Genomic DNA, 14,799 nt, shown 5'->3' with positions numbered 1-14,799 from the left:
ACACACTCCGCAATCATTTAATTATCGTTATCGAAGGACATAAATGTATCTTTTTTGTCAATACCAAACACCCTGTAATGTTGTGAGTTTGGGGGTGGGACTACCATAATCAAAGTGGGTGTGTCAGTAGGTGTGTTCATGAAACCTGTCTGGAAACAATTGTTGCTTTCACAGTTCAACTTGATGACACAATACAACGTGAAAAATCTCTGAATAGACGTTTTTGCATAATTGTGCTCATCTACCAAGGCACACATTAGTTTGCTTGGCCTTATAGACTAAAAATATATGCCACAGCTAGTGGGAAAAGTCTCTGCAAGGCCCTGTAATGAGCTCTGTCACATCAGCATGGCCCAGCAGCGCCTGTGGTTGTCTCATGTCACTTCCCATTCACCACAGCAGCCACTGAGCGCTCCAGTGAACCACCAGGAAGTCAGGACAGCTCCGCCATCTCTCGCCTATTCTGGGTTCACTGCTTCCTTGGGCCGCCTCGAGGCCTGCATGCCTTACTGAGCTGAAGGTGAAACAGAGCAGCATTTATCAAGCTTCACCGGTTTCACGGACATCTACCTTGAGTGGCAAAGACTGCGGAATAATCGAAGTAATCGTATCAATCTGTTTGAATCATTCTTTACTTATATAACACTTATGCAAGCAGCATGAACAATTGTTGTGTTTGGATGCTTACATCAGCTTGTTTTTTATTACATGAACTGCATCCCGAATGACCCCACTATACACTATACACTTACACACTATGTACTTAAGCACTATGTACTCAACCATGTAGTGTATCGATTATATATGGTTATTTTGTCATTAATAATTGGAATCGGATATCCCCTCCCCCTTCATGATGTAATTAAAGCTGCAAAAGTTGAGTGCATGATTTTCTTCTCTGTTATTTAATTGCATCATCTGGTTATTTAAAGCTGCGGTAGGGAACTTTTGATGCTCTAGCGGTTAATAAACAGAACTGCTTGCGTCTTGCGGAAGAACATCGTAGCCGGAACTACTTCTCTCTGTTTATGTCTATGAAGAATCAAAGGTACTGGGTTACTCCGCCGCGGTACCCCCGAAGCAATCTAAAATAGTCAGAATATAAACACTTATTATAGATGTACCCTAGTGATTCAGGACAAGCTAAAAACACGGTTTGGAAAATGGATTCATGGTGTACTCGCTTATTATATACATTTTTCTGCATTTTGAACACAAACAAAGTTACGGACCGCAGCTCTGATTGGTTGTTTCTTAACGGGAGCGAGGATTTTCTGCAAATGGCAATAGGACCACTGGGAGGAGCCAGAGGAGCTTGATTTTTTCACAGATTATCTGTCTCATATTCTACTGTCAGGACATAATGACAGGTTTAACAAATATGTAAAAAATATATTTTTACAAAAGTTACCTCCTGCAGCTTTAAAGTGCACTTTTTATTTTTGGAATGTTCAGTGTGAACACACTACTCACAATATTTATACTACAAAATGTTATAGAATAGTGCATAAGTACAGTATTTGGGACGCACTTATGCAGTGTTCCAAGGGATAATCCAGACAAAAATGAAAATTGTGTCATCATTTACTAACCCTCATGCAATTTCGAACCTGTGTGACTTTCTTTCTTCTGTGGAACGGAGAAAAATATTTTTTGAAGAACACTGTGAACCAAACAACATTGGGGCCCATACCCAAATCTCAAAATATCTTCTTTCATGTTTTACAGAAGAGTATTAAAAGTTTAAAGAGCTTTATAATAACAAGATGGAGAAAAAATTGGTCCATACAATAATACGGTCATCTGTTGCAGCTGCATAAAGATGATTTTTTTCCTTACTTCTTAGTTTCATAGGACATCAAGGTCTTTTTTTATTAAAAAGACAGGGAAACAATTATTCCTAACAATATGACCCACTTATGTCAAATCTATAGCATGCACTGAACAATCACCATGTATTTACACATCTAAATGCCATCGAACACGTGGTCTCATATATTACATAAGAGACAATTAACTACCAGCTGTGTCCCTGAAGAAGTGCTGCTGAGTTTAGAGATGAAGTCATTAGATTTTCCGCTCATCTCCTGGCATTTCATTCTTCTTTAATCTATGAGTCATTTTCTCATATGCGTACAGCGGACAGCGCTGACCTTGGTTTATAAACACAGGCGTACAAGAGAAGCGAACTGTTTGTGAACCGTTTTTAAACCACCGCTGGTTCTGATCAATATTATCAGTGACTTTGAAGGATGAATAAACCTCATTAGAGCACATTTAAAGGGCAGTACGAGCATTTAGAGCAGGTGATAAGTGCTATCTATAACTGAGACTGAGACTTACAGAAAAATCTCTGACAATCGCAGATGCAAAATGTTTCAGCTGCAAACCTGTATGAGTGAACTTACAGGTATGAGTATATTTAATGATTTGTGAAATGTTGTTAAATGAGACTAAAGATATTTATTCGCTTGTGCACTCACATTAAGGCAATATTCTAGGTTGAATAAAGTTAAAGGTACATTTTTAAATGTTTTTAATAATAAAAATGTTTTTTTTTTGGGTTCAATACAATTTATAATTAGTCAGCAGCACATGCTGCATAAAGTCAATTTTAGGTAAAAGAAAACAATTTATTCATAATAGCTAACTAAATGTTAAGCTCATATTTCAGTTAACTTAATAATTAGACTTAATTATCTTATAAATGTTACCTTTTTTTAATAAAAATGTAATTATTTTGAATAAATTATGATTTCATTAAAACCTTTGAGCTGTAAATTTGTCTAAATTAAATTAGATAATCATTAAATAAACATTTTATAAACAAATATATCATTTTTATTTTTTATTATTATTTTATAAGTATAAATTTTGAGCTTTAAAGTTGTCTAACTTAATTAGATATTAATATTTAATAAACAACTTTATTTAAAAAATATTGTTATCTTAATCATATAAAACAATGCATTATTTTTTACTATTTTGTTATTACACTTTTTACTATTTAAAAAAAAAATTCTCACCAATATTAGCGGAACTATTTTACATATCTTCCTTTATTTCAGTCTCTGTATTCTTCAAACAAGTAGTGTGGTGGATTGTCACTGAGGTTGCATCAAGCCGTGTAGAATCAGGGCGAGTGTGTCTAGAAAGAAAACAACAAATATAAATGTTTTATCATCCCAGCAGTGTGCAGCTCTGTCAGGAAACATTGAGAGATGCTTCAGTGCAGCTGGAGGACGTTGTGGGGCTCATAAGGACGGTTTGTTTGTTCATGATGTGACACTGACATGTGCCACAGACACGTGACACTTCTCGGTCTGACGCCAGGACTTGAGATGAGCATAAAAAAGACGTGACATGATCTGAGTTAGCCTACTTAAGTTACTGAACTTAACTGTACTAAAAACTGACTTATGGCTGTTTCACACTGCAAGCGTGAGCGGTGCCTGAGCAGCGAGTGAGCGTAACTATAGCGTCACTGCAACTTGTACTCAAGATTACAATGAGATTAGGTGAAACGGTCTATGTTATGTACCCTTTAAACTCAATTTTTTTTCCCATTGTTATGTAGCTTGCAATCTCTCCCAAATCAATGTCCCAAATCACTATGCATGTGAATGGTTGTGAATTAACCTAGGCTTAATAAACACAATGAAAACCAGTGCCTTTGTTCATAGGACCTGAAGCTTGGGTTTAGGCTCGCAGTGATGCATACAGGAAAAGGAATCTCCTGCAGAAGCTCCTGGGGTTACAGGAAACAGCCTCACACATACTGCTCTATGTGAAACATCTCCAGCTGTCTGAGAGATGCTTCTCATCCTCTATCCACAGCTGGAGGGACAGTCAGAGAAGCACCTCGCTGCTTCAGAAACACCAAGAGCCAAGATTGCCAGTCTAGATACATTAACATTGAGGAGTCTAACAATTTTATAATAAAAAAAACAATATTTACACTACCATTTAAATGTCTGGGACCAGTATGATTTATTTTTATAAAGAAATTAACACTTTTAACAAGCATGGATGCATTAAATAAACCAAAATTGACAATAAAGACATCTATAATTAGTGCTGTCAAACAATTAGTCATGATTAATTGCATACAAAATAAGTTTTTGTTTGCATAATGTGTGTTCTGTGTAAATTTATTATGTATATATAAATACACACACATACAGTATATATATATATATATATATATATATATATATATAGAAAATATGTACATGCCTATATTTATATTGACATAATTTATACAATAAATAAATGCATTTAACATAAACAACATATTCTGAAAAAATACATGCATGTGTGTATTTATATATACATTAATATACACAGTACACACATATATATTATGCAAACAAAAACTTTCTTTTGGATTAATCACAATTTGTTTGACAGTACAATTTATAATGAAACAAAAGATTTTGATTTAAGCTTTGTGCTGTTCTTAAACTTTCTGTTAATCACATAATCATGAAAAAATGGTTTCCACAAAATTATGAAGATGACTGTTTTCAACATAAATAATAGTAATAAAATTTTATTGAGCAGCAAATTACTATATTACAATGATTTCTGAAGGACACTGAAGACTGGAGTAATGATGCTGAAAATAAAGCTTTGCATCACAGGAATAAATTACATTTTAATATATATATAAATAAAACAATTATTTTTAAATTGAAAAAATATGTCACAATATTACTGTTTTTAAGCCATACAACTAAAATGAAGATTTCTTTAATGATAGCCTGCCCTACATGAAGCAGCAACAGGTAATAAACAGTGCACAAGAACATCAGAACATACGCAAACTGATGACGATAGACTTGAGTGCAATCAGAGAAATATCTGTCATGACTCTCTGGGGTCTAATGAGACTCATTTAAAGTGCTTTAAGCTGCTTTGGAGAAGCTTTAGATAAAAGGCAAGTTGTGAATCACAGTCACTGACCTCCACATCCCTTTTCCCACACATTAAATGCTCAGTTCCACAACCTAGTGAGCTGCCTACATAGATTGCCATGCCAAGCATCATTGCCTTGCCAAGCATCAGGTGTCCTCACAAAGTTTGTTTCAAAAGGTTACTTTCTGAGATACCTTTTTATGGCCAAATTTGTATAAGAAAGCACTGCATGCATCCAAAACTATGGATGACATGCGAGAATATTTCATGCTAGTTTTCATTAATAGGCTTTGATTTCATTTTATTTTTGTCCGTCCATTCCTCAGACAAACATCTGCATCAGAGAGCTGCAAAACACAAAGCATGTCCCTAATTCAAATGAATGTGCAGTGGAGGATCAGTGCCTCGCTCAGATGTGAGACGACAGTGAAAGAACATCCCATGTCGGCAAATGTTTGTATGGCAGAGAAATGCAGGAGGAGTTCAAGCCTGTGACTGAGTTAGGTCGTTTAAAGAATTCTAATCAAGGGTCTAGTGTAAATTGAGAAATGATTTGATACTGGAAGTATAAGAGGGGAAAGAAAACTGCTGACGCAAGCTCTATAGAGACACACATTTTAAAACGGCCTGTCATGTCTGCTGAAAATATACTCACAAGATTGATGTATTCTACTCAGCAACCGTGGCTGTAAATACAAAAACTGGCACGATTCTATATCTACATCTCTTTCTGATTATCTAAAGGAATAGTTCGCTCGAAAATAAATGTTTTGTGTCTTTCTTTACTCGCCCTAGGAAGAAATAAAAGCAAAGGAACAACATGAGGGTGAGTAAATAATGACACAATAAGCAACCTTGAAAGCAACCGCTGTTTTCAGTAAGAAATAAAATTAGAAATTAAATGAAGTGTTAATGTGAGGATGCAGTGCTTCTTGTCATCTTATTTCAATACATGATCATGACACACAACACAACACCCACTGCAATCATGGGAAAACCCAGAATACCATCATGAAAGGATCAAGGGGGTCCTGCTCTCTACCTCGCACGGGGACTGCATGGGACCCTGGCTGCAATACTGTCCAATCAGATGGTAGAATTCAACTACAACAAATGACAAAGCAAAGTTTGTCCTCGCAAATCATTAATGATATATACTGTATACGTCATCAGATGAAGTCTATCTGAAACACAAGGTACAAAACCAATAGCTGGTGCCCACTTAGTGTTAAAAACACTTAAAAAGAACTGTGCAAATATTAGCACAGAGAGGTGGAATGGTGATAAATTACAGTACATCCAGAAAGGGAATATGTGGGAAAGCATTCCAATGGAAAACGGTGTTTTGGAATAACCTCTGGCCATGATCAGAGTCTCTTTGAAGTTAAAGTGGTGGCCTAAAAAAATAATCCCATTAAAATGGGGCTTCATATACTGGGGCATAAAAAATGCTTCAGCATTCGACTATGGAGAAAAAAACTACCGTATCCCTGCTCTGAAACAGACACGGAAGGAAGCTAGACTCCTTAATAGACGGTGAGCAGCATGCTGATAAAAGGATGTTATAAAGCAAACCTAATGCAAATAGTCATATAAAAGAGATTCCACTCACTATAGAAAGAGTTTTTTTTGGGTCAGTGGTTCTGGTTTGAAAAACAGCGAGATGTCTTGATGTCTACCGCCTACACAGGCATCTTTACTGAAATGGAACCTAACAGATTTGGGACACTAAAAAAAACAGCAACTCCACGGGTCAACAACCAGAGCTGATCATGCGACGCACACGGTAGACTTTACTCACAATTGATTTCAATGAAGTTTGGCATTAACATCTCACTAAGATACTCGAACCAGAAATAAAATACAAAGCACTCACAAAAATTTGATAAAATAGTAAATTTTAATTAGAATCAAGTATTTTTTATTCATCATAAAAAAAGAGAAATTATTTTACCAACTAGCACTTTGTCCACCATTTTGAATCAATATTTTCCCCTACCGAGTTTGTTATAGTGATTTCTGTTACTTGGGAAGAATACAGACACCATTCTGCTTTGGAAATTGAACAAAATAAGGTATCTTAAAAAATAAGTCTACCTTTCGCAAACAGCATTTTCAAGTGTGAAGACGAGTCAATCTGAAAAATGTATTTAAAAAAACCAACAAACATTTTAATTAGTAGGCACTTTACAGATATAATCAGCAAATCAGAATTATCCTATATTTTTTGAGTGTCTGAGAACTTAATTTTCTATAGCGGAAAACGATACTATCCCATCCTCATCTAATTTCTCTTAGAGCTTTAAATAAATTTGTTCTGGTCTTAGAGATTTTAATATAGGTCAGGGAATTGCAAGTGCATAAAAAGCCACCGCTCTGCCCTAAAGATGTAAATGCAGTTGTGGTTGCCTGTTAACTAGTGAAAACATACAGTCCCACTGCTATGGAAAAAAAAAAAAAAATTAAAAAAATTAATTGATTGGAGTGATTATGCAAAATGTTCTCATAGTTTAATCTCAACTGCATGTATCCCTAAGCCACAGCAACTAGAAAACACAGATAGATGACTCAATGTGCGTCAGCAAGGACCCTAAAATGTTGAGAAGACTCTTACAGTAACAGACAGGACAGAAGCAAACACATTATAAACAAACAGATCAGACAAGCACTTCAGCTGCCAGTGGTGTCGTCAATCACACATATCAACAGCTGAAGCGTGTATGTTCATGTTAGGCAGAACAGATTAACAAGACAAAACCTCGCATCCATAGTGGGCATCATGTCTGATTCTGTGCATACTATTCACCATCAGGAAATTGTGAATGTGAAGTTGCTGCTGTCAGTCAAATCAAATAAATTCATGATGTGCCTGTGTTTGTTTGTTTTTTCTTTAAAGTCCTCCATAGAGTTTCTGCAGAAAAAAAAATACAACATTAAAACAACCTGGCAATCTTTGTTATTTTGGATTTGATCAGACTGCAGATGTTCTTTTCTCTCACCTGACAACTTACCGTGAAAGTGTATTTTGCATTATTTTAAATAAAATATTTTTTTGTTTCTATGACAACAAAGATATTCAGCCATTTTTTGCCTTTTATGACAAACAGCCCAGATTAGTCACTGAGTCACTTGCAATGTAATGCACAAGATAAATCTTCATCTGTCACAAAGACGTGAAGAGAATTGTGATTTTCCTCTCATATTTTCATTTTGGTGGCTTTATGTAAGGAATAATTCACATATGTGTCACCACGGGAAATTTTGGAAGAAATCTCTTACACGTCTCAAGCACAGACTACAGTTCTTACAATTCAACTTAAACCATCTAATGCTGCAATTCTTAATAAAGTTAAAGTTATAGGCCTTTATTTCATTTACCAGTCAAAGCCAATTGTTACTTGACTTTGTCATTTGCCCAGTGTTCATTCTGGACCCTGAGTGCACAGCACATAACCAAAATTGTGTGAAAATTATTAAACGCATCTTCTGTAATCTGACAAACACACTAAGAATAACTCACAAACACCTCCCCTTTATGCTAATGAACAGAACACCAATCAAAATCACCCTCAGGAAAGAGAACAGCAGGGGAGCGTAATCGGTTGAGCTTCTCACATCTCCACCATTTCATCTCAGAATTGCAAATCATTCCCAATGACAATCAGGATATCTGTGCATTTGTAGGTCATTCTGCCCTGATTAGATCATTGTGCTTTTGAAGAGGACCGAATATCCCTCCGTGCCTCATGCTCTCCGAAGAACGTCTTCTGCATTTGCAAGTTACAACTAATCAAGTGTGGGTCACTGGTGTCAGTGCTCTCTATGGCAAGGTTAGGGAGTTTGATTTGTGCCCATATTACACATGGGAACAGCATGGCGTTGATTGCTGCAGTCAACGTCGTGTCTGTGATTTGTCTTGCATCAATTTTGCTTCTGACAACAGCGGCAGGTCTAGAAGGAGCATCAGCAATAAGCAAGTAATCAAAGAAGAGGGTATAGTTTAGAATAAAAATTCTGGCTAATACCAGCAAACTGATAATACTTTTTATGTCAAGGCCGATAACTGGAGAAAACACAAAGTTTGTCTATAAATACATAAAAACTACTACACAAAAAATGTAAACAAATTGTTTAAATGCTACAAGTCAATTCATATGAATAGCAAGTGAACATGAATAAATGTATAAATATTAAAATATTTATAAAATATACACTATGGGTGTGTATTTATATATACATAAAAATACATATTACACACACATATAAATGTAAACAAACTTTCATTTTGGATGTGATTAATCACCATTAATCTTTTGACAACACTAAACTAAATAAATAAATAAACAATATTACAAAATTCCTTCATACTAATGAAGTACATTGTGTCCTATTTTAACAGATATTTTTACATTTGTTTCAAATACTGTAAAGATTTTTAATTTCATTCAATTTGTATGGGCATGTTTTCCCCACACAAGCAATGTAAATGATTTAGCAAGTTGCCTGCTGACATATTTGTGTCAAATTAAATCACCTCCAATTTTTTTCTTTTTTTTTTTCCATGAAAAGAAGAATCTCTATGACACTATGATCTAATTCCATTCGTATAATGTCATTCAGCCTGAAAGTATGACATCCACAGCATCACACCAAACCTGTCTGTCTCCTGTAGCTCAAGAGTCCAAGTCAATACTGCTTTAATATTGTGACAGCACTCACCGGGCGACAGCAATTAAAACCCTGTATGTGACAGCTCAGTCTCCACATCCTAAGAAGGCTGCTTCCTGCTTCAGCAGGAAGTCACTGGTGCATACTTCAGTCAGTGCACAGGAATCACACAAGGATTTAGAACTAAATTAAACTATAATGTGATTTGTTTCAAAACAAACCTTGAGGGTGAACCTTCTTTCTATTACCCAGAGTCAGCTAAATATTTGCTGGATTTTAAGGGATGGTGTAGCTACAGGAGGTCAAGATGATTTGGGTGACCGCAATGTGACGACTGCGTAATGAGTCCTGTGCCCGGGGCATCGGTGGAAGGGTTTAGCTCTTACTGCCTGAGCTCATTTCAGAACGTAAACATTGCTAAGTCTAATTAGAGGAAGCCTTATCTGCCGCCCAGAGCACATACACATTACTGCGACCTCAAAGACAACTACGGTTCATTTTTCATGAGAAGACTGATGGCTGGGCAACATTTTTAATGAGCTGCTCCAACTGTAATGCATTTAATAAACAATCCCAAAGATGAAGGATTCAATTTAGCTGTGTTCCCATTACAGTTTAACAAGCGCATGTAAACATGAGCCATTAAACTGTTGATGAGAACCCAAACCCAAACAATTAAAGAGCTCTATTTTGGATGCAGATTGATTTTAAACCATATGATCATGTATGTTCACTCAAATTCTTGAATCGATTTTGCTTAACAATCCTCATATGGCTGCTGTTCTTTCTGTTGGTTGTGCATCTTTTTCTTCCACACTTTTTCCTTCAACTCAACTTTCTGTTAACATGCTTTGATACAGCACTCTGTGAAAAGCCAGCTTCTTTGGCAATGAATGTTTGTGGCTCCTTGTGAAGGGTGTCAATGATTGTCTTCTGGACAACTGTCAGACCAGCAGTCTTTCCCATGATTGTGTCGCCTGGTGAACCAAACTGAGAGACCATTTTGAAGGCTCAGGAAACCTTTGCAGGTATTTTGAGTTGAAAAGCTGATTGGCATGCCACCATTTTTTTATTTGTTGAGATAGTGTATTGGTGGATTTTTGTTAAATGTGAGCCGAAATCATCACACTTAAAAGAACCAGAGACTTAAACTATTAAATATTAAAGGAGAGGAAAAGGTGGATTTTTGTATGCAAACAAAACGTGTCAAAATTAATCTTTCTTTACACTTGGTCTAGTATTTATTGCTGCCAAACATTATGAAAACCAAAAAAACCTAAACTCATATTTACAATACTAATGGGCGAACTGAACTAGAACCTGAAAATCATGTTTCTCTGATCTAGAATACTGTCATCATTGTACAAAACCGCTTATAGAAAGCCAAAACTCATGAGAATCATCACTTGAGAAATTTGCTCTTATGACTAATACACTTTAATTTGTTTTAATTAGTAAGTAGGCCCAAATCTGTACTGTGTGATCAACAAAATTACTCTGGCACTCATAAGCATGGGGAAAAAATAATATGTTAAAAAATCTTCCCAGTAGGCTTCTTTACTTCCACAAGCTATCAATTACGTTTGTGGCGTCAAACTTAGCATGTGTCTCTGTGCATTGACCCACAAGACGCGTGATCATATTCGGTTAGATGAGTCAAACATGTCTTTTGACACTCTGAAAACATGCCTGCAATGGAAATGAATTGAAAGGAAATATATGCTTGAATGAAATAGTTAAATACAATGTGTCATTGCACTGAAATTATGAAAAAAGATTGACAAAAATGGGTGAACGCTACACACATTCAGAGAATGGCAGCAAAAATGTAATAAAAACTCAAGTTTATGCCTTTACATTAATTGTGAGTCAATTATCATCTACAACGATTAAATTATGACAGAAACTCTAGTCTTCCAAATCACTGTAAATTTTGATAAAAGATCACAAAAATAAGCAACAAACAACTGTGTCGCTCTCACCTTTTGGTGCTGAACATGTTGGCAGGACGTTGGCCTCTGACTCAAAGATTTCCTTCTGGGAAAAACCTGAGAAAGCAACCAGACACAGAAAGGATATTAAGAGCAGATATGTGAAGGTGACCTGAGCCCAAAACAACACTGATTATGTCCCCAAAAAACAAATACACACACACACACAAACCTCACATTAATAAAAGATTCATAAAAAGAGCTGCTAAACTAGAAAAACTCATAGTGTATGTTCATTTTTTAACCAAATATAAAGACATATACCATGTATTAAGAAATAAGGAACCCAAAATTATTATTTTGGACACATTTACAGATATTAAAAGTGACCAGAGGATAAAGAACAAACTGGCTGATTAATGTCTAACTGAAGTACTTTGAGCTTAATGATCTTAAACGCTCTCATTAAAGGCTTAGTTTAATAGTTTATGTGAATTGATGAATAATTCATTATCACACTGGTTAAATGTTGTGAGATGTTTGCTGAGCGTAAGCTGTACTCCATCTAAAGACAGAAGGGAGAGTTTGCAGTCTTCTACATCTGTTAATGGGTGAAATTAAAAAGTGTTGTCAACACTGCATGGCCATTCAAGACAGAATACTTGTAGAATACTGTACATTATATACTGTATACAGCCTTTTTTTTTTTAATATGTTAATATCATTTTATAGTACATAGATTTAAAGTGCGTAAATAGTAAAGATAAATATTACAAAAAGTAGTATGCAAGACTAAGGTATGTGCCGATACAAAAATAAACCTGCCCAAAGAAATATTCACTTGGAAGAGTTTGGAAGAGTTGATAAGTGCAAAAGCCAATGTTTTGGGAGCAGACAGAAAAAAAAGTACATGAATTTGCTTTTTGGCTTCTTGGAGATGTGCACAACTCCAACACCTCAACTCTCCTTGGAAACACATTTTGTGAGTCAAAAGAGCAATTGCACATTCTCCTTCTAGAAAGCTTTGAAAATACAGTTTTACAGTTACAACTTGTTAGTTGTGAATGAGGTCCAATGCTAGTACTGCTACAGTTGCATATGGTAAAAAAAAAAAAAAATACAAAATTGCTTTCTAATAAAAAACACACCATAAAAGTAAAATAATAAAATGAAATCAAAAATGGGCAAAAATAATGGATCATTTATATATATATATATATATATATATATATATATATATATATATATATAATTTTTTTATTTTATTTATTTATTTATTTATTTATTTTTTACGCACAGTGTCAAATGAGGACAAATAGTCATTGAATAGTGTAGTGTATGTGTACAGTTGTCAATGCTTTGTTGTTTTATTCCTTTTAATGTCCAGATCCACAGACACGCAAAACATTGGTCTATTTTAAGAGCTGTGTGTTGTGTTGAGTTCAGGGAAAACACAGAAAGATGGCAATGATGAACAGCATTGAATCATGGGATTTCTCTTGTTCGGTATTCCACTCTGACTTTCACACTCTGATCTTCACTTGCTGGTCTAATCTAGTCTATTTTTAACCCAACACATCTGAGACACGTGTGGGAGGAGAAAGGAGATGTGAAAAAAAAAACAGAAAGCCTGTTGAAGAAAGACTTATAAACAAAAGCTTTGGTACCTGTAGCAGGTGTATATATATATATATATATATATATATATATATATATATATATATATATATATATATATATATATATACACCTGCTACAGGTACCAAAGCTTTTGTTTATAAGTATATATATATAAAATCAGTTCCCTTTCAGTCGGTCACGTTCTACGTTACGTCAGAAAGAGACTGACAAATGGGATCTCGCCCGCGAGCCCAAACACCTTCGAGTGGTTACAAAACGACCAATGGTATCTGGGGAATTTGCATCATGAGCTATGCCCCGCAGAGCGGGTATATAAGGAGAAGCGAACAACTCGCTTTCACTTCGGAGCCGAGCACATCGTTTGCTGCTTTCATCGGATTGGTTAAAGATGAATCAACTAGTGTTGGTGTGACGGTGTGATTCAGCGGTTCGTCTGGGTTTCCTGCATCAGCTCCTGCATTCCCCTGAGCGCTTCAGCACCTCTAAAAGAGCTTTTTCTATTAAGCTAAAAGAGTAATGGGCTGAATTTGCATCTTTTTAAAGATGTCATTCCACCCGTGTTGTCTTGGTGCGGTGGATATATTGCTCTTTGTGACGGCCATGATTGCTGATCATGTGTCTGGGCTTTCAGCACACTGAGACTGCGTTTGTGGATGGCTCATGTTCTCATTGCGGGGACATGACCATCAAGATTGAGACTCGATTACCTTAAAAGGTATAGAGTCCCCTCTACCACACCCGCTCTAGCTCCTCTACTCGTAAGAGGGCAACTTCAGCTGGTGGCCAGGGTGATCTGAGGGTTAACCGTGTGGGCTTCCCCGACGAGCCAGCCGCCCTCACAAACGCCACAGCCGGATGAGTTTGCTGGTCCCTCTCAGGCTTCTGACATCTCATTCAGGGCTCGGGAGGAGGACCTTATGTCGATTGCCGCATCACAAGGCAGGCTTGAGTCCTTGGGAGATGAGGATTAATCTGCGTTGCCTCCCTCTGGAGTGCCAGCGTTGCCGAGACCGATTCCTAGCTGACGGCCGTGCTTTCCCGGGCAGCTGAGAACATCGTGCTTGAGTGGAATCCTCCACCCTGTCCCGAGCTCTCGAGGCTGGATGATTGGTTCCTGGGGGCTGCTCGTGCTGACCAGTTCATGGAAGGCACCTTTAACTCCCTGAAACCGTTCTGGTACTTCCACCACCTTCACTGCCCAGATGGTGGAGTGACCGAGGGGTATGCTGTGTCCGCAGTTGCCCTCCAAGGTCTGTAAGTTCTCATCCACGCTTGTGGCCATGGATTACAGAGCTGCGGGCCAGGCCGCTTCTGCCCTGCATGCCATGGCCTCCCTCCTCCACTCCTGCACGCCCACAGCAACAGCCTTCATCGCGGCCGCAGTGAGGAGTCAGTCACAGAAGGGTGGTGCAGCCCATCTCTGCTCCAAAACTTGCCAAAGTCCCCTCTTGGGACCTCGCAGTGGTTCTATCGGCACTGCAGAAGGCTCCCTTTGAGCCCTTGCTCTCAGTAGAGCTAAAGTTTCTATCTTTGAAAACTGCGCTCCTGATGACTTTGGCTTTGGTGAAGAGGGTCGGGGACCTGCAGGCATTTTCAGTTGATGAAGAGTGCCTGGAATTTGGCCCGGCCAACTCTCACGTTA

General features: G+C 37.0%; 1 protein-coding gene across 1 annotated transcript in view; it reads right to left on the bottom strand.

The window, feature by feature from the left end:
- oxr1a (oxidation resistance 1a) overlaps positions 1-14,799 on the bottom strand; it is a 123,517-nt gene that overhangs the window by 97,316 nt on the left and 11,402 nt on the right. The window contains exon 2 of the mRNA XM_026283515.1: positions 11,568-11,633. Coding sequence (XP_026139300.1) covers positions 11,568-11,584 — 17 coding nt within the window. The 5' untranslated portion in view covers positions 11,585-11,633. The remainder of the gene's footprint in view (positions 1-11,567; positions 11,634-14,799) is intronic.

This window comes from Carassius auratus, chromosome 16 (assembly GCF_003368295.1).
Source record: "Carassius auratus strain Wakin chromosome 16, ASM336829v1, whole genome shotgun sequence".
Classification (NCBI taxonomy): Eukaryota; Metazoa; Chordata; class Actinopteri; order Cypriniformes; family Cyprinidae; genus Carassius; species Carassius auratus.
The sequence above is the reverse complement of the archived record's forward strand: the minus strand, read 5'-3'. Positions and strand labels throughout refer to the sequence as shown.